Source organism: Gorilla gorilla, chromosome 17 (genome assembly GCF_029281585.2).
Source record: "Gorilla gorilla gorilla isolate KB3781 chromosome 17, NHGRI_mGorGor1-v2.1_pri, whole genome shotgun sequence".
Classification (NCBI taxonomy): domain Eukaryota; kingdom Metazoa; phylum Chordata; class Mammalia; order Primates; family Hominidae; genus Gorilla; species Gorilla gorilla.
The window spans coordinates 92727173-92752323 of record NC_073241.2 but is presented as its reverse complement, the minus strand read 5'-3'; the positions used below and the strand labels follow the sequence as shown (position 1 = coordinate 92752323).

Sequence of the window (25151 nt, the reverse complement as noted above, 5' to 3'; positions counted from 1 at the left end):
TTCTAGTCTATTGATAGCTGAAGCTCAAGAGGAGAGTAAGATGAGCAGAGGTGAAGAAAGAGAGAAGAGGACATCAGACTCGAGTAGATTCAGCTTAAGTTCAGGGACGAGTAAGAAAGGGAGACAGTGAAGGAGGCAGAGAAGGAATATTGGGAAGCTGGACAAACAAGAACTGGGTAGTTGACAATACCAATGAAGAGGGAGGAGGAGAGGACTTTAATTCTTTCGGAGATGCCAGATGAGAAAAAAATTGAGAAATGAGTGAGAAAAAAATGACGGAGTGATTAAACATCTATGTTGCTTTCCTTTGAGAACGTTAACTATGAAAAGAAGAAAAGGGTGGTGGTGGCTGCAAACCATAGGAAGGCTGAGAAAGGGTTTTACCTTGGTTCTGCCTCTAATCCCTGACGCATTTAACCTCCTCAAGCCATTTGCTTGTAAACATAACGGGCATAAATAATATCTGATATGCCCATTTCACAGGACAAGTGCTTCCCTCTCAGACCATATACTCGAGGACAGCGGCCGTCCACGCCTTATTTACATTCATCTTCCCAACACAACAGTCATTTGGAAGATGCCGAGTGGCGTGGGAAGAACAAGCTGGAACGAGCGCCGACCCGCCCGCGGCCTGACTGCTAGCGCATCGCTGTGCGGCCGCCTCACCGCGCACTCCCTCCTGAATTATTCACCAAGACGAGGACGGTGATCGCCCCCATTCCACAGAGGACACGGAGTGAAGGCGCAGTCACAAGCCCAAAGCCCCCAGTCGGCGGGTCTTGGAAATGGATGAGTTTTTCACTCAAAAGCTACGAGGCAACGAAGCATGTGGATGAGGAGGGAAGGGAGCCAGGGCCAATAATTCATCTCAAAGTAAAAGACGTCCCCGGGGGTGGGGAACAAACAAACAAACAACAAAACCCGGCTCTGTGCTTCCGCGCTTGCGCTCTCCTAGGTCCGCCAGGCTGCCGCCCAGCGCCTAGGCCAGTCTCAGTGCGCCTGCGCCGAGCCCGACTTCCGCCAGGGCTCGATTGGCTTCCAGGCTACTTCTCCCGGCCCAGGGAGGGCCTGCGCTATGGCTAGAGAAGGGAGTCTGGTGACTGGGTGCGCGTGCTGATGACGAAATCGGAAGTGCCCGGAGCAGAGGCGGGATCAGAACCTAGAGGGGCTCGGGATTGCGGAAGTTTGGTGGGGAGGGTCGGAGCTCTGGTGGAGAGAGTGTTGTCTAAAACAAGTTCCGGAAGGGAGGCTGCCCTTCGCGGTCCGAGAACCACCGGCCTCCCCAGTTTGAGGGCTGTTACCCCGTGCGCGCTTCGACGTTGCTGCTGTTGGCTCTCCTCGCCCCTCGTTCCCTTGGGAACCGCCTGGGAACTCCGCCATGTCATCCACTTCGCCCAACCTCCAGGTATCATTGCTCATCTCCCGTCCCCCTAGGGAACTGGGATTGAGGGGAGGCGCGAGAAGCGGGTGGGGGGCGGGGAGAAGGGAGGAAGCGGCCGCGCCTGTGGTCGAGGCGCAGGAGGGCGGGTCCGGGGACCTGCAGCAGGTGGGAGAGGGGCCCGTTTTTCAACGGAGAGGTCGTTTCTGGCCCGCTCTTGGGGTCTCCCGAGCTACTGGCTTTGTGAGACTCTTCACTTTTGTTGAGACTTCCCGCTTCCAAACCAGCCAAGATCTGGGCAGGTTTCTCCAATCAGGGTTAAGGGAGAAAGAAAGAACGTAATTTTTGCAAAGCCCTATTCTGGACCAGTTGAAAATAGGGTGGTTATAGTTCGGTCTTAGTTTCTCAAGCTGACAGCAGACCCCTTCATTCTGAGCTGTCAGGTGAGTAGAGATATGGGAACAGACCAAGAATCTGAGATTACAGCCAGCCTACATACAATCTCCGTGAAGTCATTGAATTTATGTGCACACTCCTGTGGCTCCCAGATTGTAGTGTGTAAGATCGAGGAGTATTCTTAAACCTCTGTGTGGCTCCACTTCCCCTCCTCTGCCGCAATGAGCCCAGTGTTTTGTACACAAATCATGGAATCTTAAGATTTTAGGCTTAATCGTTAGTCCTCTGTGGAATGGAATTCGTTCAGAAAAGAAATTTCTTAATGTGATGGTGTCTTCCATCCCCGGAATGGATCTAGGGCTTCAGTGGAGTTTAGAATGTAATGTGGCTTAATGTAGAGGACTCCCAGTCCAGTAAGTCAATAAGGCACAAAAGAGTAGCCTAAAATACTTGTATTGAGTCCCCGTCTTGGACTTCCGGTAATTTGTTGAACAAGCAGTTATTGGAGTGCCTGATAGAGGCATCAAAGGTAATGGAAGAACTCCTTAGCCCACTCAAAGTAGACCCACTTAAACAGAGATTAAAATTTCACACACACATACACAAAAAGAGTGGGAAAGGAGGCTTGCTTGGGACTTTCATCTTGAAAATCGACCTAGAAGATTATGAAAATAATTGTTATCTTTCACAAAATATTATAATTGTATAATTGCAACAATGATTCATTTTGTGGAATAAGTCAAGTGTTGATTTGTCTGTGTTTTTTTTCCTTTTCTTTTCTTTTTTTTTTTTTGAGACGGAGTCTTACATGGTCGCCCAGGCTTGAGTGCAGTGGCGTGATTTCGGCTCACTACAACCTCCACCTCCCAGGTTCAAGCGATTCTCTTGCCTCAGCCTCCTGAGTACCTGGGACTACAGGCGCCGACCACCACGCCCAGCTAATTTTTGTATTTTTAGTAGAGATGGGGTTTCACCATGTTGGCCCAGGCTGGCCTCTTGACCTCAGGTGATCCGCCTACCTCAGGCTCCCAAAGTGCTGGGATTACAGGCATGAGTCACCGTGCCCGGATGACTATCTTTTTCACCAAGGTTGTATTAAACTAAGATTCAGCAATCTTCACTTGAGTTTTTTGTAGCTTTTTGTAGTCCTATTTGGAAAAGTTCTTTTTGGTAAACGTATTTGGAAAAAGCGTTGGTCATTTGGTAGAAGTATTTTTCACTTGAGTATTAAAGGTGACTCTTCTGAAGTGCCCATCTTGTCATCGTTGGCTTTTTAACAATTTTTATTCCACCAGCTTTTCATTTGTCAGAGACTTCGCATGTGATTTCGATACTCTACAACATAATCTTCATCATTTGCAGGTTTTTGTTGTTGTTTTGAGACAGTCTTGCTCTGTTGCCCAAACTGGAGTGTAGTGGCGTGATCTTGGCTCACTGCAACCTCCACCTCCCAGGTTCAAGTGATTCTTGTGCCTCAGCCTCCCGAGTAGCTGGGATTACAGGCGCCTGCCACCACGCCTGGCTAATTTTTTCTATTTTTAGTAGAGACAGGGTTTCACCATGTTGGCCAGGCTGGTCTTGAACTCCTGACCTCAAGTGGTCCGCCCGCCTTAGCCTCCCAAAGTGCTGGGTTACAGGTGTGAGCCACCGTGCCCGGCCCCAGAATGCATCATACTTGAATTGGACTGTTGGCTGTTCTTCAGTGAATCAGCCAGAGACTGACCAACATTAAAGGCATAATTGTTACTGTTAAGCAGGAAGGATCTTGAATTGTAATTTTGTTAGTGGTAGGTTCACATGTGTGCTTTCTCATTCAACGTTTTCAACCTTCTAACCTAGGAAATTTGGATTAATATTCATGTAATGATTAACTTCCTGCTGAACAAGGCAAAAATCTCTGTGGCCAGATGCTTATAATCTAATGAGGGAATGCGGATAACTAAAAATCAAAATTATATAATGTAATAAAGCTGCACAGTAGTCTCCACTTCCCTGTGGTTTTACTTTCCACAGTTTCAATAACCCAAAGTTAACCTGGGTCCAAAAATTTTAAATGAAATATTCTAGAATAAATAGTTCATAATTTTGAAACACTATGTCACAATGCCTGTGTCATTCACTTCACTTCATATCATGACGTAGGCATTTTATTATTTCACATAATCACAAGAAGGTTGAGAACAGTGCAATAAGATGTTGAGAGAGATAAACCACATTCACATCACTTTTATTACAGTATATTGTAATAAAGTGTACTGGGCAAGGAGGCAAGGTCTGTGGGATGGGAGGCGGTAAGGGGCCAAATTAGTAGAGTATCCATTCAAATAAAGTGGAAAGGATTGATCAAAGGAGAAAAATTGAAGATGGAGAAGAGTCAAGCTTGTATCTGCATTTATTTTTTTTTTGAGACAGAGTCTCACTCTATTGACCAGGCAGGAGTGCAGTGGCATGATCTCGGCTTATGGTAACCTCCATCTCCCAGGTTCAAGCGATTCCCCTGCGTTAGCCCCCCATGTAGCAGCTGGGATTACAGGCATGCACCAACACACCCAGCTAATTTTTGTAGAGACGGGGATTCGCTGTGTTGGCCAGGCCAGTCTCAAACTCCTGAACTCAGGTGATCCACCCCCGTCGGCCTCCCAAAGTGGTAGAATTACAGGCGTGATGAGCCGCTGCTCACTGCTGTATCTGCATTTTAAAAGTGAGGGAGGAGGAAGAGTCTGGGTTTTCTCCCAGATTTCTGGGTTGGGTATCTGAGTACCCAACTCAGGTAGGGATTGGTTCTGGGAATACAAAAGGAGAGCTATTTGGGGCCAGGGCAAGGGAGCAAAATAATTTGGTTCTAAACTTGTTGAGTTTGAGATGCTTGTGGAGGCAATCAAATGGAAATGTCCGGTGAATACTTGCATACATATGTGTAGAAGTAGGGAGAGTGGACTAGGCTGGAAATAAGGATTTGGGAGTTATTAGCGTACAGGTGGTAGCAGAGGTTGTAGGCATACAGAGTCACATCCTGGAGAGTTTACAGAATAAGGCAAAACAAAGACCAAGTTAGAAATTCTATGGATTAGCGACATTTAAAGAGAGAGAAATGGGAGCCTGGACAAGAATTATTAATCAAAAGTAAAACCAGGCCAGGCGCAGTGGCTCATGCCTGTAATCCCAGTGTTTTGGGAGGCCGAGGCAGCGGATCACTTCAGCTCAGGACTTCGAGACCAGTCTGGGCAACATGGTGAAACCCCCTCTCTACAAAAATTAGCTGGGTGTGGTGGTGCATGCCTGTAGTCCCAGATACTCCAGAGGCGAGGTGGGAGAATGGCTTGAGCCCAGGAGGTGGAGGTTACAGTGAGGCGTGATCACACCCGTGTACTCCAGCCTGGGTGACACAGTAAGACCCTGTCTAAAAAAAAAAGACTAAAAGTAGAAGAAAATGGTGTCATGACAGCCAGGCAAGGAGACACTGTCAGGGTATTTGTTGTGTGTGTTAAATGCTGTGGAGAGGGAGTGAGATAAGCATAAGATTTGACTATCAGGAGGCAGAAAGCATTGCTGTGGGAGAAATAGGAGATCAGGAAACTGGGATGAACATGGGTATTCTTTGGGATTTTGCTGTGGAGGCAAAGAGATGAGTGAGATATAGGGAGAGGAGAACCGAGGAGCTGAGGAGTGATGGTGTGTAGTTTGTGTTCTGCAGATGTGAGTCTGAGATAGGACAACACATTTTTCTGCTGAGGGAAAAAAGGAAAGGTTGGAGAGAACAGTTGATAGGCATGTCATTGATGGAGTAAACGTCAGCGGAGGAAGGTGGGGATCAGCTCCACAGCAGAGGAGAAAGAATCGGTCTTGACAGACAGGGCCTGGGACAGCTTTTCTCCTGAGGGTAGGTAATTGTAGAATTTACCCCATTTCTCAGGGTTTTCTAAGGTGGATGTGTCTGGGACTCCTAAGTGGAAAAGGACAATTCCACATGTTCCCAACCTTTATACTTCCATATGGATAACTGGATCCTGACTGATCCTGGGGTGATACAGTCATTCAGTCTTGTGTCAGCCACTGTGCTAGACTCTGGGAATATAAAGAAGTGAAGACAACAGACAGAACTACTGTTCTCCTGGAGCTTACATTCTAATAGAAGAGAGAAGCCAATAAATTTAAAAAAAAAAAAACCATATGCATGCTCAGACACACACACGCACACACAAAGATCATCAGCCTTAAGTCACTGATGTAGGGTAGGAGGAAACAGAGAGAAGTGAGTCCCAGCCCACACCTGATGAATATACTTCATTGTCACATAAGAGAGGAAGAATCAATGAAGGAGGCTGAGAAGGAGGAGCCAGAGTGGTGGGAGGAAAACCAGCAAAGTGGTGGTTGGGGGCTCAGCAGAGGACAGTGTCCAAGAAGGAGGAAATAATCAACTTTGTAAAATGTCAAAAGATCAAGAAGACAGAGCTGGAGTTTGGATCTAGCATGCTAGAGAGCCTTGATAGGAGCCGTTTTATTATGTGATACAGGAAAGAGAATAGAGGCCACTCTGGTGAGATTTTTGGCTCTAAAAGGTAGCAGAGAAACAGAACTAACACCAAACAGTGTTTTGTTGTCAAATAAGACTTTTTAAAGGAGGGTTGTTTGTATGTTGATGGAAATATCTAGTGGAGAGAAATTGTTAAGAATGACAGAAGTGAAGTAACCAAAAGGAAGAAGATACTGAAAAAGGAGTAGGGAATTTTTTTTTTCATTCGTTAAACAATTTCGAGTACCCGTTGTATGCCGGCACCATTCTAGGCATGGGTAGCTCAAGGTGAAGTCCTGTCCTCGTGGAACCTACCTCCCTAAAGGAGACAGCCAGTGGGTGAGCATACAGGTAAATACAATGACAGTGATGGGATGAGAGAGTGCAGTGGGGGAAGATAGCAAAGAGAAGGGATGAGGTGCAGCCTTTGCTATAGCAAATTAGGGAGGCCTCTCTAAGGACTTGCCATCTGAACTAGGACTGGAAAGGAGACATGATGCATCTATCTGGGGAAAGGAGGGAAGAGCATTCTAGGTGGAAGGGTCCAACTGCTCGGGCTGCCTGAGTGCAGGAGGATTCTAGGGTTCAGGGGAGAACCACACATAGCTAGGGCCCAGGTTATTTCAGACCTTGTAGATAAGCTCTAGCATCAGGATTTTATTGTTTTTAATGGGAGACCATCAAAGGTTACCTTTTATGTTTTCAGGTAGCAAGGGTGGGAAAAGACTGACCACTCACGAGGCTGGGTAGTAGTTTTGACATATATGATAGCAGATTGAACTAGGGTGTTAGCAAGGGAGATGGTGAGGATTATATTCAGAAAGAAAATTAGCTCTGGCTGAAGAGGGAAGATAATGTTTGATGGACCAGAGCAGATGGAGCTGGAAGAGGGGAAGACAGGCAACAGACTCTGCCAGTATTATCTGTCTGAGACTGAAGAACTCCAGTCAGTAGTGAATGATAAGAGCCAGGACCTCCAGAGGCTGCAGGCATAAATGAATGAACTCAGTGCAGAAGTTCACCTATTGCAGGAGGAGCTACAGCTGCTGCAGGAACAGGGCTCCTGTGTAAGGGAAGTAGTCTGGGCCATGAATAAGGAGAAGGTGTTAGTCAAGGTGTATCCCAAGGGCAAGTTTGTCTTAGATGTGGACAGAAACAGCGACATCAATGACATGAGACCCAGTTGCCAGGGGGGCGCTAAGAAATGATAGCGACACACTGCACAATATCATACCCAGCAAAGTAGACCCACTGGTGTCACCAGTGATGGTGGAGAAGGTGCCAACCTTGATTTAAGAGATGATTGGTGGACTGGACAAGCAGATTAAGGACATCACAGAAGTGATCGAGCCGCCTGTTAAGCATCCCAAGCTCTTTGAAGCACTGGGTATCACACAGCCCAGGGTGGTACTGCTGTACAGACCTCTAGGCACTGGGAAGACACTATTTGCCTAGGCCGTGGCTCACCATACAGACTGTACCTTTGTTCATATCCCTGGCTCTGAATTTGTATAGAAATTCATTGGGGAAGGGCCAAGAATGGTGAGGGAGCTGTTTGTCACGGCATGAGGACCTGCCATCTGTCTCATCAGCTCCATCAGCTCCTCGCAGCTGGAGGGGGGTTCTGGAGGGGACAGTGAAGTGCTGCACATCGTGCTGGAACTGCTCAACCAACTGGACAGCTTTGAGGCCCCCAAGAAGATCAAGGTTATCATGGACCGCTGCTTCACTCAGGGCACATCAACAGAAAAATTAAATTCCAGCTGGACATTTTGAAGATCCATTCTCTGAAAAGGAACCTGACCCAGGGGATCAACCAGAGAAAAATTGCCAAGCTTATGCCAGGAGCATCAGGGGCTGAAGTGAAAGTCATATACAGAGAAAGCAGCGTATATGCCCTGAGGGAACAGCGAGTGCATGTCACCCAGGAGGACTTTGAGATAGCAGTAGCCAGCGTCATGCAGAAGGATAGAGAGTAAAACATGTCCATCAAGAAACTATGGAAGTGCGGGGATGTCCTTTGTATGGATCCCTCCGGTAAAGCTTTCTGGAATGAAAAAATAAAATAATTAGCTCTCCAGAATTAACCATAGAAGACATGGTTAATTTTATTTCAAATGAAAAATGCTAACAGACATGGTTAATTTTATTTCAGATGAAAAATGTTAACAGAAATAAGGTTGAAATGGGGGCATTCATCAGCAGAAAAAAAAACGTGCATATCCTCTTAATTCATCGTCTTCGATTAAAGGTTTAACGTGTGCCACCCAGTACAGTGGCTGCATGTGGCTATTTTAATTTTAATTTTAATTTTAATTACATAAACTCACTCCTCAGTCACACTAGCCACATTTCAAGTGCTCAGAAGCCATATACAGACATTCTTATCATCAGGGAAAGGCTGGTTTAATTAGCACTATGTTTGGAGCTAGATGCTTAAATAATACCCACTCCAGTATAAGAGATTTAACTTAATAAAAATCAGTGTGATGCCTCAGTGAGGCCTGACTGAATGAGAGGAACAAGTGGCTGAAGAGGTGAGTGGCAGAGCATTTCAGAATCACCTGAGAAGAAAATTATAGTTAGGATAAGAAGAACTTATTTCTAGGCCAGGCACGGTGGCTCACGCCTGTTATCCCAGCCCTTTGGGAGGCTGAGGCAGGTGTATCACCTGAGGTCAGGAGTTTGAGACCAGCCTGGCCAACATGGTGAAACCCCATCTCTACTAAAAATACAAAAATTAGCCAGGCATGGTGGTGGGTGCCTATAATCCCAGCCACTGGGGAGGCTGAGGCAGGAGAATCACATGAACCTGGGAGGCAGAGATTGCAGTGAGCCAAGATGGCGCCATTGCACTCCAGTCTGGGTGACAAGAGTGAGACTCCATCTCAAAAGAAAAAAGAAAAAGGATTTCTTTCTGCTATGTGACTTAACCAGTGAGGCTTTGAGATGCATTTTTTTTTCTTTTTTGAGACAGTCTTGCTCTGTCACCCAGGCTAGAGTGCAGTGGCGTGATCTTGGCTCACTGCAACCTCTGTCTCCCGGATTCAAGCTATTCTCCTGACTCAGCCTCCCAAGTAGCTGGGATTACAGGCGCCTGGCTAATATTTTTTGTATTTTTAGAGATGAGGTTTCATTATATTGACCAGGCTGGTCTCGAACTCCTGACCTCAAGTGATCCGCCCTCCTCGGCCTCCCATACTGCTGGGATTACAGGCATGAGCCACTGTGCTCGGCCTCACTCTGTCACCCAGGCTGGAGTGCAGTGGCACAATCTTGGCTGTGGTGCATTTTTATATGACCAGTCTGACCTAACCACCACTTGACTGTGTGACTCCATGTTTTATGTTCATATACTAGCTGATAAAACTTTTGAAAATTTAGCTTTGAATTTAGGCTACTTGACCTGTGAGATACCTAACTATTACATTTTATCAATTCTGAAGTAAACCATTTGTTTTTCTTCCCTGCTACAATAGAGGAAGCATGGTCTTCCAGCGGGAGACCTGTTCCTCCCATTTACAGATCTCAGCCCAGCTATATCCAATCCATGCTCAACTGCCCCAAATGTAATATTCTTACACATAATTGGTTTTTGCATTGTTTGAATGATTTTTTGCTTATGTTATATACTTACTTTTTAATATCTGTAACAACTGTCAATTTTCATTTTTTTTTACTGGCACCTATTTCTGTTGAATAGTTTTACTACCTAAATTAATCCAGTTGGAATGTTTTAATAAATCATGTTTGCCCTTTATTTGTATGTATCTGTGCATAATTTTTTTTTTTTTTTTTGAGGTGACGTCTCACTTTGTTGCCCAGGCTGGAGTGCAGTGGCATGATCTTGGCTCACTGCAACCACCGCCTCCCGGGTTCAAGCAATTCTCCTGCCTCAGTCTCCCAAGTAGCTGGGACTACAGGCGCCCGCCGCTACGCCTGGTCAATTTTTTGTGTTTTAGTAGACGGGGTTTCACTGTGTTGCCCAGGCTGGTCGCAAACTCCTGAGCTCAGGAGAATTTTAGTTTGAGATAATTGTAGATTCACACGCAGTTGTAAGAAATACAGAGAATCCAGCATTCCCTTTATCCAGTTGTCTCCAGTGGCAGCATCTTGTAGAACTGGGACAATATCACAACCAGAATATTGACATTGATACGTTCCACCACTCTTACTCATATTTTCCCAGTTTTACTTGTCCTCATGTGTTTTTGTGTGTGTGGGTGTGGTTGTGTTTGTGCAGTTTTTTCACATGTAGATATGTGTTACATTTTGAGAGTTCTTTATGTATTCTCGATACTAGTTCTTTGTTAGATATGTTTTGCAAATATTTCTCCCAGTCTATAGATTGTCCTTTCATCCTTTTAACAAAATCTTCCAGAGAGCAAAAGTTTTGTCATAAGGTCCAGTTACCTTTTTTTTCTTTTATATAGTATGCTTTTGATGTCAAATCAAAGAACTCTGCCCATCCCCAGATCCTAAGTTTTCCATGTTTTTTCTAAAAGTTTTAGCTGGGTGCAGTGGTGTGGACTTGTGGTCCTGCTATTTGGGGAGGCTGATGCAGGATGATCACTTGAGCCCAGGAGTTTGAGGCTAGCTTGGTCGACATAGTGAGATGGAGTCCCGTCTCAACAAATAAATAAGAATAAAAGTTTTGTAGTTTTACATTTAATTCTATGATCCATTTTTGAGTTAATTTTTGTAGGAAGTATCAAGTTTAAGTCAGAATTCTTTTAAGTGTATGCTTATGGATGTCTAGTTCCTCTAGCACCACTTCTTAAAAAGCCTGACTCGGTGCCATTGACTGGCTTTTTGCATCATTTTCAAAAATCTCTTGGCTTTATTAGTATGGATTTATTTCTGGGACTTTTTAAAAAAATGCCACAAAAATAGTCCATGTTCCTTATGGACATTTTTTAGAAGATGTGAAAAAGTAGAAAATGAAAAATATATGAAGTTTTATCAAAGATAAGCTCTGTTAAATTTCCTTCCCATCTTTTTCCTGTGCTGCTTTTTTTTGCTGTTGTTTCAAATAAATTCCTGCTACATACAAAAAGTTGTGTCCTGCTTTTTAAAAATTCCCATTATTAACACTTTCCATGTTATTACAAATATTTCTTAATGTTATTTTAGTGATCCTTTGGTATTCTGTTTTGTGGCATCCTTTATGATTTAAGTTTCCAGGTTTTGTTTTTGTTATTTAAAAGACCTCTCTGTTAATATCTGTGCTCAGTAAACCTTTTAGTTAATTACTGGATTGAAATATATGAGTATTTTTCAGATTCTTGATATTTCATTGCCCCATTGCTTCTGAAGAGGTTTCACCCCATTTACATTTCCACTATTGTTATATCTTTTAGATTAAAGCAGCATTTAATTTTTGAGAATTTCTCTAAATGCTTGTTTAGTTTGAATTTTCACATTCTATTATTTCTTATTAGCCCTAAATTTAACTTTAGCTAAGTGAAAATTACATGTAAATGTTAGTGATTGGTACTAAAGTAACATTCAGTAGTATTTATTCCTATAACAAATGTAATTTGCATCTTATCAACTTGTAATTTATAATAAAATACAGTTGTGAGTTAGAAAAAAATGATTTTTTAGTTACTGTTTATTTTTTACTTATTTTTGTTTTCTTTCACAGCCCAGCAAGCTGCGAAGCTTAAAAAAAAAAAAAAATTTCAGTATGATTATTTACTTCAAATTTATGTTTATGCTTTGATTTAAATGTTGTTATTTTGCCTCCCTCAAACAGAAAGCGATAGATCTGGCTAGCAAAGCAGCACAAGAAGACAAGGCTGGGAACTACGAAGAAGCCCTTCAGCTCTATCAGCATGCTGTGCAGTATTTTCTTCATGTCGTTAAATGTGAGGCCATAGGTTATATTTTATTTAAAAACACGAAAAGAAAAATTTATTCTATTTCATTTCTAAAAAGTTGAAATATAATGCCAGACAATTCTAAACGATCCATTTGTAAAAAAAAAAAAAAAAAAAAAAAAAAAAACTCCACTTTCTTTCTAGTGATTTTTAAGTATTGAGACGTAGCTAGCAAATGTGACAGCCATCATAGTTATTACTTTGTATACGTAAACATCTTAAAATGTAGTCTAGTCAGTGGAAAATAGGTTAGGAGACATTTTATTTGTGTCTTTACAGATATGTATTGCATGTTTACTGCATGGCAGGCACTGGGGATACAATGGAAAAAAACGGATAAAACCCCTGCCCTCATAGCTCTTAAATGGAATGCAGTTAGATGATTGAAGATGTTCTTTTGAGCTTCTCCCATTTAGTTTTGAGGTATTATGTTAAAGTGAGACTAAGAATGAGTCATAACCTGTAAGCTATGTGGGGCTCATCCCATCTATTGCACGTGTTGCCAAAGTTCACTTTGAAAACAGCTCTGACAGAGGCCTTTATGTAGTAAAATTTACGATGTTGGTATTACACGAATATATGGGATTTCCATCACTTTACTCTTCTGAAATAAAGCTTTTGTAGACATTCATAGAAATGATTAATACTGCTTTCCTTCTATTTGTCTTTTTTATAATTGGGTTTGTGTAAGACAAGCAACTTTGAACTATCTGCAAAAATGTAAGGGAAGAATATGAAAGCTTCAGAATATTGAATAATTTCCTATTAGTTATCATTAACTTAAAATACCCTGCTGTCTTGCTCAGATTGTTTCTGATTCAGACCCACTGTTGGTCTCCAACCCTCCTGGAGGAAGGGGTAGAAAAGAGGTGATAATCATTGGCTATGATGAGTTAGAGATGATCTTCCCTCCTTCTCCCAACATAGAATTTCCTTGTCTGAAAAAATACATATTTAAGAGTTCAAACCTTTCTACATAGAATACTAATGGAAAAAAATCTCTCTCATTTCCCTTTAATAGATGAAGCACAGGGTGATAAAGCCAAGCAAAGTATCAGGGCAAAGTGTACAGAATATCTTGATAGAGCAGAAAAACTAAAGGAGTACCTGAAAAATAAAGAGAAAAAAGCACAGAAGCCAGTGAAAGAAGGACAGCCGAGTCCAGCAGATGAGAAGGGGTACGTGTTTAAAATTGTTCAATTTTATTGTGGCTTTTTGCTTTCGATTTGTGAAATAAACTTCTTTTGATTAAAACAGGTGTCAGCAAACTATGGCTCATGGGCCAAAGCTGCCCAGCTGCCTGTTTTTGGAATAAGCTTTATCAGAACACAGCCGTGCCCATTCTTTTACATATTGTTGTCTAGGGCTGCTTTCATGCCGTAACAACAAAGTTGTGTGGTTGTGTGGAGACCGTATGGCCCACGAAACCTAAAATATTTACTTGTTTGGTCCTTTACAAAAAAAAGTTTGCTGACCCCTAGTTTGCCAAGTTGAATGGATAATATTCCTCAAACAACCCTTCCTGACTGCCTGCTAGTAGGAGGAGAGAATGCCTATAGGAACAGCACTCAGTTACTCTCTGGCCATTAGCTAATATGGAAGCTTAAGGTTATAGGAGTGACCAGAGAGTTAAACCTTTGACCACATGGAAAAAATGAAAAGTAACTCCAACAATGTAAATTTTTTTTGGATATCTTATGCAAAATTTTTTGATGTGAATTTGTGTTAGATTTGCTGTAAAGAAAACAACACAGCATAACTTATAAACATTGAAACTGATTTTTGGCATGTCTTCCTAGATGGGGGATGTATCACTTCTAGATGCAGAATTTGTTTATTCAGTACATGACATATGCATGCCAAGTTTGTGCTTAACACTGGGAACATATTCTAACCACATCCTCTCTGGCTGTCCTATTAATTGATGCCAGTAGTTCCAGGTAACACACCCTTAAGAAAATGAGACTCTGGGATGGAGTTATCTGGCCTGCTTGGGTTTGAAAGCAGCGAGATTCTGCTCAGCTTTAGAGGATGTGGTTCTCATTGTTCATGGTATGCAGTGGCGCAGGTTATTTAAACAATACCCTGTGGTCACAAGGAATGAAGTGCCTTTTAGGCAGTGCTTTGGGGCTTCGTGGCTGCTACCACAGACCATTTGGAAGTACATGAGGAATATAAGAACCAGCGTTGACTTGGCTGCTTCAAACTATGTGGCAGAGTTTGAAGGAAATGATAAGCTTAAGCTCAAGGTTTTATGTTCTCTGTTCAAGATGTGATCGGGGAACCAGGGAGTTTCTGTGACACCCTAAGAACATGTTATCTTCTTCATCGATAGCACTGACATAACAAAAATCAGATGATAGTCTGATCTTACGAATTACTGAATTCCAACTTAGGGTTTCTTATATGAAAGTGAGGACATTTGGTATAAAACAGGGACTCCAAACATGAAGTGAAAATATTGGGAAGATTAGTTGACCTTGACTGCCCAGGACCTCCAGCTGTCACTGAGACTCCCTTGACAGCAGAAGCTTCTCTTCCCTTGTCCATAGAAGCTCTTCTGTCTTGCTTGAAAACCCTGTAAGGATCTCTTCTGAGATGATTACCTGACAAGGCGATGCCAGTTTTTCTCTTGTACTGAACAGCAATCTTTGTTTACAGTAGGACCCACTTTGGCTAATTTAAGCAAAAAGGGATATATTATAGGGTATTACCTTACAGAATAGTGGGGCCAGGGAATCAGGAGAAATGGCCAACAGTACCAGGGTTGTTCAAGTAGGGATCCCACTGTTGCCAACTCTTCTGCTAAGCACTGATGGTGCTTGGGAGCAGGTAGTAAATCCTCTGCGCAGCTCCCTCAGCAAAACCAGTGCCTTCGCCTGAAGATTCTGTCTCCTTGTGAGCAGCCCCCACCTTCTTGGAAGAATTTAGGTCTCATGTGGGACCCTAGCTACAAGGGAGATGAGAAACGGCAGGGTTTTTTTTGTTTGTTTGTTTTTAATAAGGACAGCCTTTATAGTACTGGACAGCATGATAGAAAGAGGTTGGAGTGAGTGTCATGTGAATCTTTTGCAGTGTCTACCTCACCCACAGCCCCACCATCCTATGATAACCAAGGCAATTCCATTTTGGCATAAAACATGTCATGCTTTTATCTCCCTTTATATGTTATTGTTTTAAAAATGATATAATGCCTTATTTTTGGCTTTATCACTTTTATACTTAACATTGTATCAGGAATATCTTTCCAATAAACTATTTCTACATCACGTTTAAATGTTGCAATGTATCCTGTCATATGCTAGTCCCTATAATATGAGTTACTTTTTCCCCTTTTGCAAACAGTGTGGGTGTGATTATCCTTATGGTCAAATGCTTGAACTTGTCTAAAATTATTTCCTCAAGATAAATCCCTAGATATGAATGAAATGCCTTGATCGACCTACTTGTTCTTTGGGTGTAGTTCATTGTCATCAAGAAGCTTCCTCTGTCCTTTGGAATCCCCAGACTAAGGGTTGTAGACCTTTGTACCTTAGATAGTGTTCCAGATTTTTTTCCTCCTAATATGACCTCTTGTTCTAATTTATATCTTGCCCAGTCCTGATGTTTTTACTGTTGTTGTTTGCAACTCTCCTGTGATTCATCTTGAATCCTTCATGGAGTGATGTGTGGGGCATGCATTTATGAATTAATACATACGTAAATATGTCATGGGAATTTGGAGCTAGTTCCTGACTTCATTCTGGTCTTTTTGTCCCTTTCTTTTACATGATTCTCTATTGATGATAACGTGCCTGCTTCTTATTTTATTTACTACATTCTTTAAAATAAGTAAGCATAACTTTTAATGTAAATGTCTGATTTTGCCACTGAAATTACAAATATTTCAGGTTAATTTTTCCTTCATTTTTGCCTTATTTGATAGCAATGAGTGATCATTTGAATGTATTAAATTCTTTTTATTAGGAATGACAGTGATGGGGAAGGAGAATCTGATGATCCTGAAAAAAAGAAACTACAGAATCAACTTCAAGGTTGCTTTAGATTTCATTTTTAAATTTACTATCCTATTAAAAAGACTCAAAGTGAATTGTCTATTTGAATTGTTTTTGTTCTCCCTCTATATTTAAATGAAGTTTAAGAAGTGGCTTTGGTTCCTAATAGTCATGTGCTGGCTTTGTTTAGAGTGTTTTCTTAGGTTTTGCCCTCTAGGATCATGGTTTGGTCTTTTTTATATAATAGTTTTGTTGGCTTCACATCTGCCTTTAAAAGGCTTTCAGTCAACTTGCTCTTTCTTTTTGTTTATTTGCTGCCTTTTAGAGAAGGTAACACATACTATTAGCACACTGCAAAATTTGATGGTATTAAAATTTACTACTGTGAGAGAAGTTAGGACTTACACGTGGCTTTTATTGCCATTGCTGTAGCTCACTTATTGATGGTTTATTTTGTTTCTTAACTGCTCTTCATCTGCTTTTCAGTGTTCCTGTTTACATTTAATTGTTTATGCTTTCTGTGTTTACCGTCCACACCTGTAAAGCCCTTTCATTCTGTTCTACTATAGCACAGTGGCATAACAGAGGGGACATAGGTTTTTGGCTCCATTCAGATCTTGATTCTGTTCAAGGGTCTGCCACTTAGAACTTTCTAATTGTGGGCAAGTGACTGAATCTCTCAGAGTCAGAGTCCCCCATCTCTAAAATAGAAATGAGCAAAAGCTTCCTTTCAGGGATTTTAAGATTAATGACAGTGTAAAAACTACCTAATATATCTGACGAAGTCTAGGGACTCAATAAATGGTAGCACTGTTTATCTAAAAAGGCATCTATTTGTTGGCTGGCTTTGTTAATCACTGAGATTTGATTATTCTTCTAAATAAATTATCTAACAATTTTTCAGATTGAATTTTTTGCTCACCCATTGGCAGTATGTATTTTGTTCATTTGAATCTTACCAAATAGAATGTATAACTGGGAAGGATTTCCATTTTATAGGTTCAGCCTTGGTTACTGAATAGTGAAAATACCTACCTGAGCCAAACTTTTAGCCTTGCTATACTAGTGTCTTCGTTTTGGTAGTATTTTTGTCTTGCCTACCCTACTGGGATGTCTAGGAAAACACTGTAAGGATAACATGTTGACAACAGACCAGGTAATGAATCGAGAACATCTTTAGATGCCAAGAACTTCAGTGGTAGATATAGTCCAAGGGCAAAAACTTGAGTTTACACTCAAGCGTAGTGGTGTCCCCACCACCTGAAACTACTGGCACACACTGCGCACCCAGTTGGCATTTATTGGGTAACCCAGTGGGTCTGTGCCAAGTGGCCTTATTCCAGTTGTAAAGCAAGACACTTTTTCTGTCTGCTCTATTGGATTTGGTTTTGTTTCCCTCTCCCTACCCTGCCCCAGGTAAAAATCAGTTGTGTATCTTTAATTTTCAAAAAGATACATTATTTTTTTTCTTTTTTGTTTTTTTGAGACAAGGGTGTCGCTGTGTCGCCCAGGCTGGGGTGCAGTGGTGCAGTCACGGCTTACTGCAGCCTTGAACTCCTGGGTTCCAGGGATTCTCCTGCCTCAGCCTCCTGAGTAGCTGGGAACACAGGCACGCACCACCATGCCCAGCTAAGTTTTTGTTGTTGTTGTTGTTGTTGTTGTTGTTGTTGTTTTATAGAGGTGGGGTTTGGCCATGTTGCCCAGGCTGCTCTCGAACTCCTGAGCTCAAGTGACTTGCCCACTTCAGCATCCCATAGAGCTGGGATTACAATTGTGAGCCACCGCACTTGGCCGATACAACCAATTTTTAATAGAGATTTCTCTAAATTCCCTATCACTTACGATAAGGGCCAGAAATGTAAAACAAACAAATAAAAGAGAAAAAAAAACAAATACTTAAAACATTTAAATGAGGAAATGTATTTGAAATTTCAGGATGAAATAGAATATGAAAGGAGTCCTAGCCTTTTATATTTGAATATCCTTTTTTTCTACTTTTTAATGGTTTGCTGCTGGATTTCATGCTATTGTATCTTTTTTGAATTTTTCCTTGTTTTTTGAACAGTATTTTAAATCTTTTACTTCTGTTTTAGATTATGATATTAAGTGTATATTTGTTAAAATTAAAAATCGGTTTGTGATTTGAGTTTTCTGTTAGCTAATTTTATTCAGTGAATTTTTTGTGATTAAGTAATATACTAGTAAATAGTATAGTCAAAGACTGGATAAATTTATATCATTGGAAGTACATTCCATTTGTTAGCATTTTTCATAATCCCATCCCCCCTTTTTAATTTTGCAAACCATGTCTAGTATGAGATTGTTTAGCAGTAAACATTCCAAAGTCACCTTTTAACTTAAAAGTATTATATATGAAAACAAATCATGACACATTTTTAAAATTTATAGCAGAAATCTTGAGTTAGTCAGACGGTATACATATATAAAATAAGTTTATTTTTGTTTAACTGACATGAAATCCTAGGATTACTAATCTTAATGAAACATAAAAAAGACGAAGCGAATTTACTTTTTTCTTACTTTATAGTAGTCTGAACTTTTGGAATACAAAATGCTTATGGTTTCATTTAATTTTAATCTAGTAGCTAAAGATTTTCACAATTTAGGGAAGTAAGTTGCTAGTAACTAGTCTTAGAGTAACAGATTATCTTTCCTAGCAAGAAGAAACAATCAGTAGCAGTGATTTCATAAAGTAATAGATTGTATAAGTGGTGGTGTTCTGTTACACTTAAAACAACTAACTACGTGTCATCTTAGAACAGGCTGCTTCATAGTTTATAGTGGAACAGTTTCCATATTCTAGAAAATTAGAAAAGCTTTTGATAAAAGAGAACTAGAAAATTTGTCAGTAGGCTATATTAAAAGACATCCTTCTTGGACTCTTACTGCAGTAATTGCTTTGGCTTTTGAATATACTGCATTCAGAAGCTAAATCTTCCCTGTAAGTTAACTTTGTTAATTAACAAAAGTTGTAAATAGATCTATTTAGCAGCCAAATAGAAACTTGGGCAAATCTTAGGAAAGTATTGCAAATCTGCAGGGGTATCTTTTCTCAGTTTCCCATCATGTGCTTCCATTCCTTCCTTTCCTCTCTCCTTTTCCTTCTCCCTTCTGTCTGTCTGCCTATCTTGAGTTAAATTTGTTAAGCATATTTTTTTTTCAGTGGTTGAGGAGAGGATTAGATCACCTTTTCTTTTGGTTAACAGGAGAAATGGTAGAACAAGTACTTTTGATACTCCAAAATCAATGTATTCAAATATAACCACCTTATGGAACGTTTGGTGCTTTTCCAAACACTCTAATATTCATTATGTCATTTGATTTTCGCACCAACATATCTAAGTAGTTTGGGCAGATGGTATTATTTTCATTTCACAAGAGAGAAAGCTGAAACAGAAGGGTAAAGTAACATGCCCCAGGTTATCTAGTCATCCACCTGGTTCCTAGTCCTATTGACTACTCCCTAACACCTGCTTCCTGCTCACACTATTTCAAAAAGGTCGTTAGTACATAAAACTTGCCCAATTTTATAATGCGTTTCTTTAACATCATTATTTCATGTTGTCTTCTAACTTTGGTGAAATAGTCTTTCTTAATTTAAAGATAACGTAATTTTTTGCAGGTGCCATTGTTATAGAACGACCAAATGTGAAATGGAGTGACGTTGCTGGACTTGAAGGAGCCAAAGAAGCACTGAAAGAGGCTGTGATACTGCCTATTAAATTTCCTCATCTTTTTACAGGTGACATAACTTTTAAATAATTTTATTTCATGAGTTTGTAAAAGTTCATTGATGACTGAGGTGAAGCATTGTCATTCTTGTCACTAATGAATTAGCTTAAATAAATTGTGACTGTTAAAAGGTGGTGATATATCTTTATACAAGATGTTTTATTTCTTATACATATCCATATTTGCAGTGTATATATATTGCAAAACAGCCTAAATGTCAACCAGTAGGGTAATTCACCAACATGCAGTGGAATACTATGCACTCAGTAAAATAGAGTGTACATCTACATTAATAAATGGAAATCTGCATTGTATTTTATTGAAGAATGTCCACATCTATTGCAAAGATCAAAAAGCAGTTATAAACTGAATAGTATGATTCCATGTTTGTTAAATGTGTATGCTGAGAAGTAAGTATAGTTAGATTGACATAGAAATATTAATATATGCCTAGGGGATAAGATTATAGGAGATTTTTACTTTTGACTTTCATCTGAATTTTTGCAATGGTTATGTATTAATTTTTAAAGACTATTTCCATTTCTTAAAAAGAGGAGTAAGAATCACTTAACAGTTTCAGAGGAAGTGCATATCCTCTAGTAGCAAAAGGACATTTCATTATCACTGTGAAGAGAATATTGCTGACCTACCATCTGGGGAAACTTACAAGTTCTAGTTCCAGCAGTAAGTGATATGTCTGTGCTAAACCGTTCCTTTATATTATCCTTCTTGTGACTGATATGATAGCCTTGACTGTAATATGACCACACCCACAGTCTGACAGTCAGAGGTTTTTCCTCTTGCAAACATGTTGGTTTATGTCAACAGCAAATCTGCAATGTTGGCCTCAGACTAAGAGTCCAGACAGTCGTATCGTATAGAGCAGTGATGAAGAGCAAAAAGCCTGTAGGCCACGCACTGTCCACCTAGCTTCAAGGTGCAGTTTACTACCCAACTTCAGGAGTATGAAACTTAACAGCATAAAAGTTGACATCATAATCCTATAAAAGCACAAAAATATGGTTGAACTCATTTTATGGTATATTACTTATACCAGTTTTTCTCAAACATGAATCATTGATGTATCATCTTCATGAATTTTTCCATGTATGTGTACCATTACTAATTTTTAATATTTTTCTTTGCTTATTTTTTAGAACAACATTTTTACTAGAGTATAGCATAAAGATACAGAGACATACAGGAGCCCCTGGGTGTTGGGCTTCCTTAATTGTCACAAAGCAAGCATGCCACTGTCATCAACCAGATCCAGAAATAACAGCATTGGCAGGGACCTGGCAGGAGCCTTCTGCCTCATTCCTCCCGAGAGGTCATCTCTCTCTCTCGACTTCTAACGCCAGAGATTATTTTGCCTATATTTGAACTTTAAATCATCTCACGTATTTTTACTTAGTAACGTTATTGAAAAGACTGCTTTGTACCTTTATAAGTGAAAAAAAGTGTTTTTCCAATACACATTAAAAAATTATTTAAAGTATATACCACCTAAAAGTATTTCATGTTATACCAGTGGTATATGTACCATACTCAGACACTGACTTGTAAATGTATACATGTAAAATAGGAAAATGAAATTCAAGTAACAGTTGCTTTCATAACAGTTAAGTGAAACAGTGTTATTCATCTGCATATCATTCTTTTGCAGATACTGTGTACACATCCATAGTTTGCACCTAGCAGTTTTGTTTGTTTTGTTTTGTTTTGTTTCTTTTTTTGAGACAGAGTTTCACTCTTGTCGCCCAGGCTGGAATGCAATGGCGTGGTCTCGGTTCACTGCAACCTCCACCTCCCGAGTTCAAGCAATTCTCCTGCCTCAGCCTCCCGAGTATTTGGGATTACAGGCATCTGCCACCACACCCAGCTAATTTTTGTATTTTTACTAGAGTCAGGGTTTCACCATGTTGGCCACAGTTGTCCTGAGCTCCTGACCTCAGGTGATCCGCCCGTCTCAGCCTCTCAAAGTGCTGGGATTACATACATGAGCCACCATGCCCAGCCATAGTTTTTTAAATGTATGTTTGATAGTTTACTGCCAGCTGTAACCCACCTGTTTTATTTTAGGCAGGATTATAATTGCTCATTAGCAAAATTAAGGCTCAAAGAGTTGATGTATTCACTGGTTATATTTTGGCAGAACTAGGATTTAAGGTAGTATCACCTTTTTGTTACCCAACCATGAAAGTCTGCTACCTAGCCAGAGGCTGAGGTGGGCAGATCACCTGAGGTCAGAAGATCGAGACCAGCCTGACCAACATGGTAAAACCCCGTCTCTACTAAAATACAAAAACTAGCCAGGCGTAATGGCGGGCACCTATAATCTCAGCTACCTGGGAGGCTGAGGCGGGAGAATCGCTTGAAACCAGGAGGCAGAGGTTGCACTGAGCCGAGATCGCACCACTGCACTCCAGCCTGGGCAACAAGAGTGAGACCCCGTCTCAAAAAAAATAAAATAAAAGAAAGTCTGCTACCTATAACACTAACCTGTGCTTTCCTGTGGAATCAAGAATTCAGCAGAAACTCACAAGTCATCCAAACTTTGTTAGGTTCACTTTTCCAAAGAGCATAAATATTCAAAGAAAATCTCTTCCAGCTGCCCATTTTTTATGGATATAATTTTTGTACAATATTCTGGTATCAAGCAGTGTACACAGTAGATGATCAGAAAGTACCTTTTAACTGAACTCTTTTCCCCTACTAGACTCCATGCAGGGCAGAAACCCTTTTGCCTGTGCACATGTTACGGTTTTGATACATATTGATTGAATGAATGAGCAAACAAATGTACTTCCTGTTAGAAGGCTTATGTTATGTAAGTATCTTTTTGATAAAGTAGTCTCTAGAAGAAACAAAATATATTTAAGACATACCTTAGATTGATTTATTTTTAAAATATTGTTTTAATCCTTAGAGGTTTATAGTGAAAATCTTTTCAGAGTATTCCTCAGTATAGATGATGCAATTAAGTGTTAAAATTCTCATGACATTTTTCTAAATGTAAATTTTAGGCAAGAGAACACCTTGGAGGGGAATCCTATTATTTGGGCCGCCTGGAACAGGAAAGTCCTACTTAGCCAAGGCTGTAGCAACAGAAGCCAACAACTCAACATTTTTTTCAATATCTTCCTCTGATCTTGTTTCTAAGTGGCTAGGTGAAAGTGAAAAGTAAGTAGTAAATCAATTTTTTAAAGTTTTTTTCTTTGCCTGTAATTACTGTATCAGTCCTTAATAGATTTCTCACATCACTCATACATATTCAGAGAAGTCATGTAATATAGGTACTCACTTCTCTGTCAAATCAGTCTCTAATCTAGAATTTCTTTTGTGGGAAAAGATAGCATATATCTACAACCTAGTAAATCATAAAGTGAATTATCCAGTTGTAGCATTCTTATTTTCTGTACCTGAAACATGATTAGGCTTTTTAATCTACAGAGTTCTTGCAATATTGATATATTACTTTGTTTTAATCTTTTACTATTTTTTAGAGACTTAAAAGTTTTCATTTATTTTTAGACTGGTTAAGAATTTATTCCAACTTGCCAGAGAGAACAAGCCCTCCATTATCTTCATTGATGAAATTGATTCTCTCTGTGGTTCAAGAAGTGAAAATGAAAGTGAAGCCGCACGTAGAATTAAGACGGAGTTCCTAGTGCAAATGCAAGGTAGTGTTACTAATTTTTTTTTTTTTTTTTTTTCGAGACAGAGTCTCACTCTGTCGCCCAGGCTGGAGTGCAGTGGCGTGATCTCAGCTCACTGCAACCTCCACCTCTCAGGTTCAAGCAATTCTCATGCCTCAGCCTCCTGAGTAGCTGGGATTACAGGCGCGCACCACCATGCCCGGCTAATTTAATGTTACTGATTTTTAAAGTCGTTTTTGTTTATTTTATAACAATTTTTATAACAGTAATGAAAAATTCAAGCAGAATTTCTCCATTCTAACAAACTGTTTCATTTTGCCATGTTTCATTCCAATTGTCTTCCATATGCATACATAATTTTTACTCAGTTGTAATTCTTGTAGGACTCACTGACATAAATAGAAAAGAGATTTAATGTATTCATTTATAATATACCAGGAACAACTTCAGTAAAAGTAATATGTAGACTTCGAATGAAATTTTTCAAGAAGTATTTTGAAACGAATGTTAATAGTATTTTCCACAATCTGGGAGATTTGATTCATATATTTGCATCATATTGCATCATAGTGTATTTGGATCATATTGCCGTAAGGTGATATTTGATTAAATACAGTTCTTTTTCAAAGACAGACTCTCAAGATGAAGCACTTCAATGGTAAAGCACCACATTTCTTAACAGAATATATGGAAGAAGTTTAAAGAACACCAAAATGACAAATTAATTAAAGCATTACCTATTTTAATGCAGGGGTTGGTGTAGACAATGATGGAATTTTGGTTCTGGGAGCTACAAATATACCCTGGGTTCTGGATTCTGCCATTAGGCGAAGGTAGGATAATACAGTAAATATCTTATTTCTCACTGCAGATGTAACAAGTAGATGATAATTCCCTTTTTGTCTTGTCAGGAGGCATTCTAACAACTTTTCAAAAGATTTGTAATGTGCTCTAACCCTGTTGCTCCCCTGCCTTGAGGGGGAGAAGGGTGGTCATTTGCTTGTTTGTTTCCCTAGTTTATCAAATATACAAGATTTCCACACACTTCTGTCTTTCGTATTAGAAAATATATTACCTAATGCTTACCTTTCATTCTGATTAAGCTTGGTGGGCACTGATGCTTCAAAAATTTATAAACATAGTTTGACAATTCAGTAAAAACCATTTATATAAAATTTTAGCAAAATGGCAATTCTATAAGTCAAAATAAGATAACCAGGTAAGATTTTTTTTTTTTTTTGAGTCGGAGTCTCACTCTGTTGCCAGGCTGGAGTGCGGTGGTGCGATCTCGGCTCACTGCATCCTCCACCTCCCGGGTTCAAGTGATTCTCCTGCCTCAGCCTCCCAAGTAGCTGGGACTACAGGTATGCACCACCACACCCAGCTAATTTGTATATTTTTAGTAGAGACGAGATTTCACCATGTGGCCAGGATGGTCTAGATCTCTTGACCTTATGATCCACCCGCCTCGGCCTCCGAGAGTGCTGGAATTACAGATGTGAGCCACCGTGCCCAGCCAAGATTTTTTTTTTTTTAGTAAAAAATATATGTCAGGCCGGGTGCGGTGGCTCATGC

At 40.2% G+C, this 25151-nt stretch overlaps 1 protein-coding gene and 1 pseudogene across 1 annotated transcript in view; both read left to right on the top strand.

Annotated features, from left to right (window-relative positions):
• The first annotated feature begins 500 nt into the window (after window positions 1-500).
• The window catches only part of VPS4B (vacuolar protein sorting 4 homolog B), a 33849-nt gene continuing 9198 nt past the window's right edge, over window positions 501-25151 (top strand). The window contains exons 1-8 of the mRNA XM_004059504.4: window positions 501-1405; window positions 12046-12157; window positions 13191-13347; window positions 16136-16203; window positions 19808-19927; window positions 22944-23100; window positions 23452-23600; window positions 24328-24409. Of these exons, the coding sequence (XP_004059552.1) occupies window positions 1379-1405; window positions 12046-12157; window positions 13191-13347; window positions 16136-16203; window positions 19808-19927; window positions 22944-23100; window positions 23452-23600; window positions 24328-24409 (872 nt within the window). The 5' untranslated portion in view covers window positions 501-1378. The remainder of the gene's footprint in view (window positions 1406-12045; window positions 12158-13190; window positions 13348-16135; window positions 16204-19807; window positions 19928-22943; window positions 23101-23451; window positions 23601-24327; window positions 24410-25151) is intronic.
• LOC129528401 (26S proteasome regulatory subunit 8-like) lies at window positions 1163-12031 on the top strand (annotated as a pseudogene).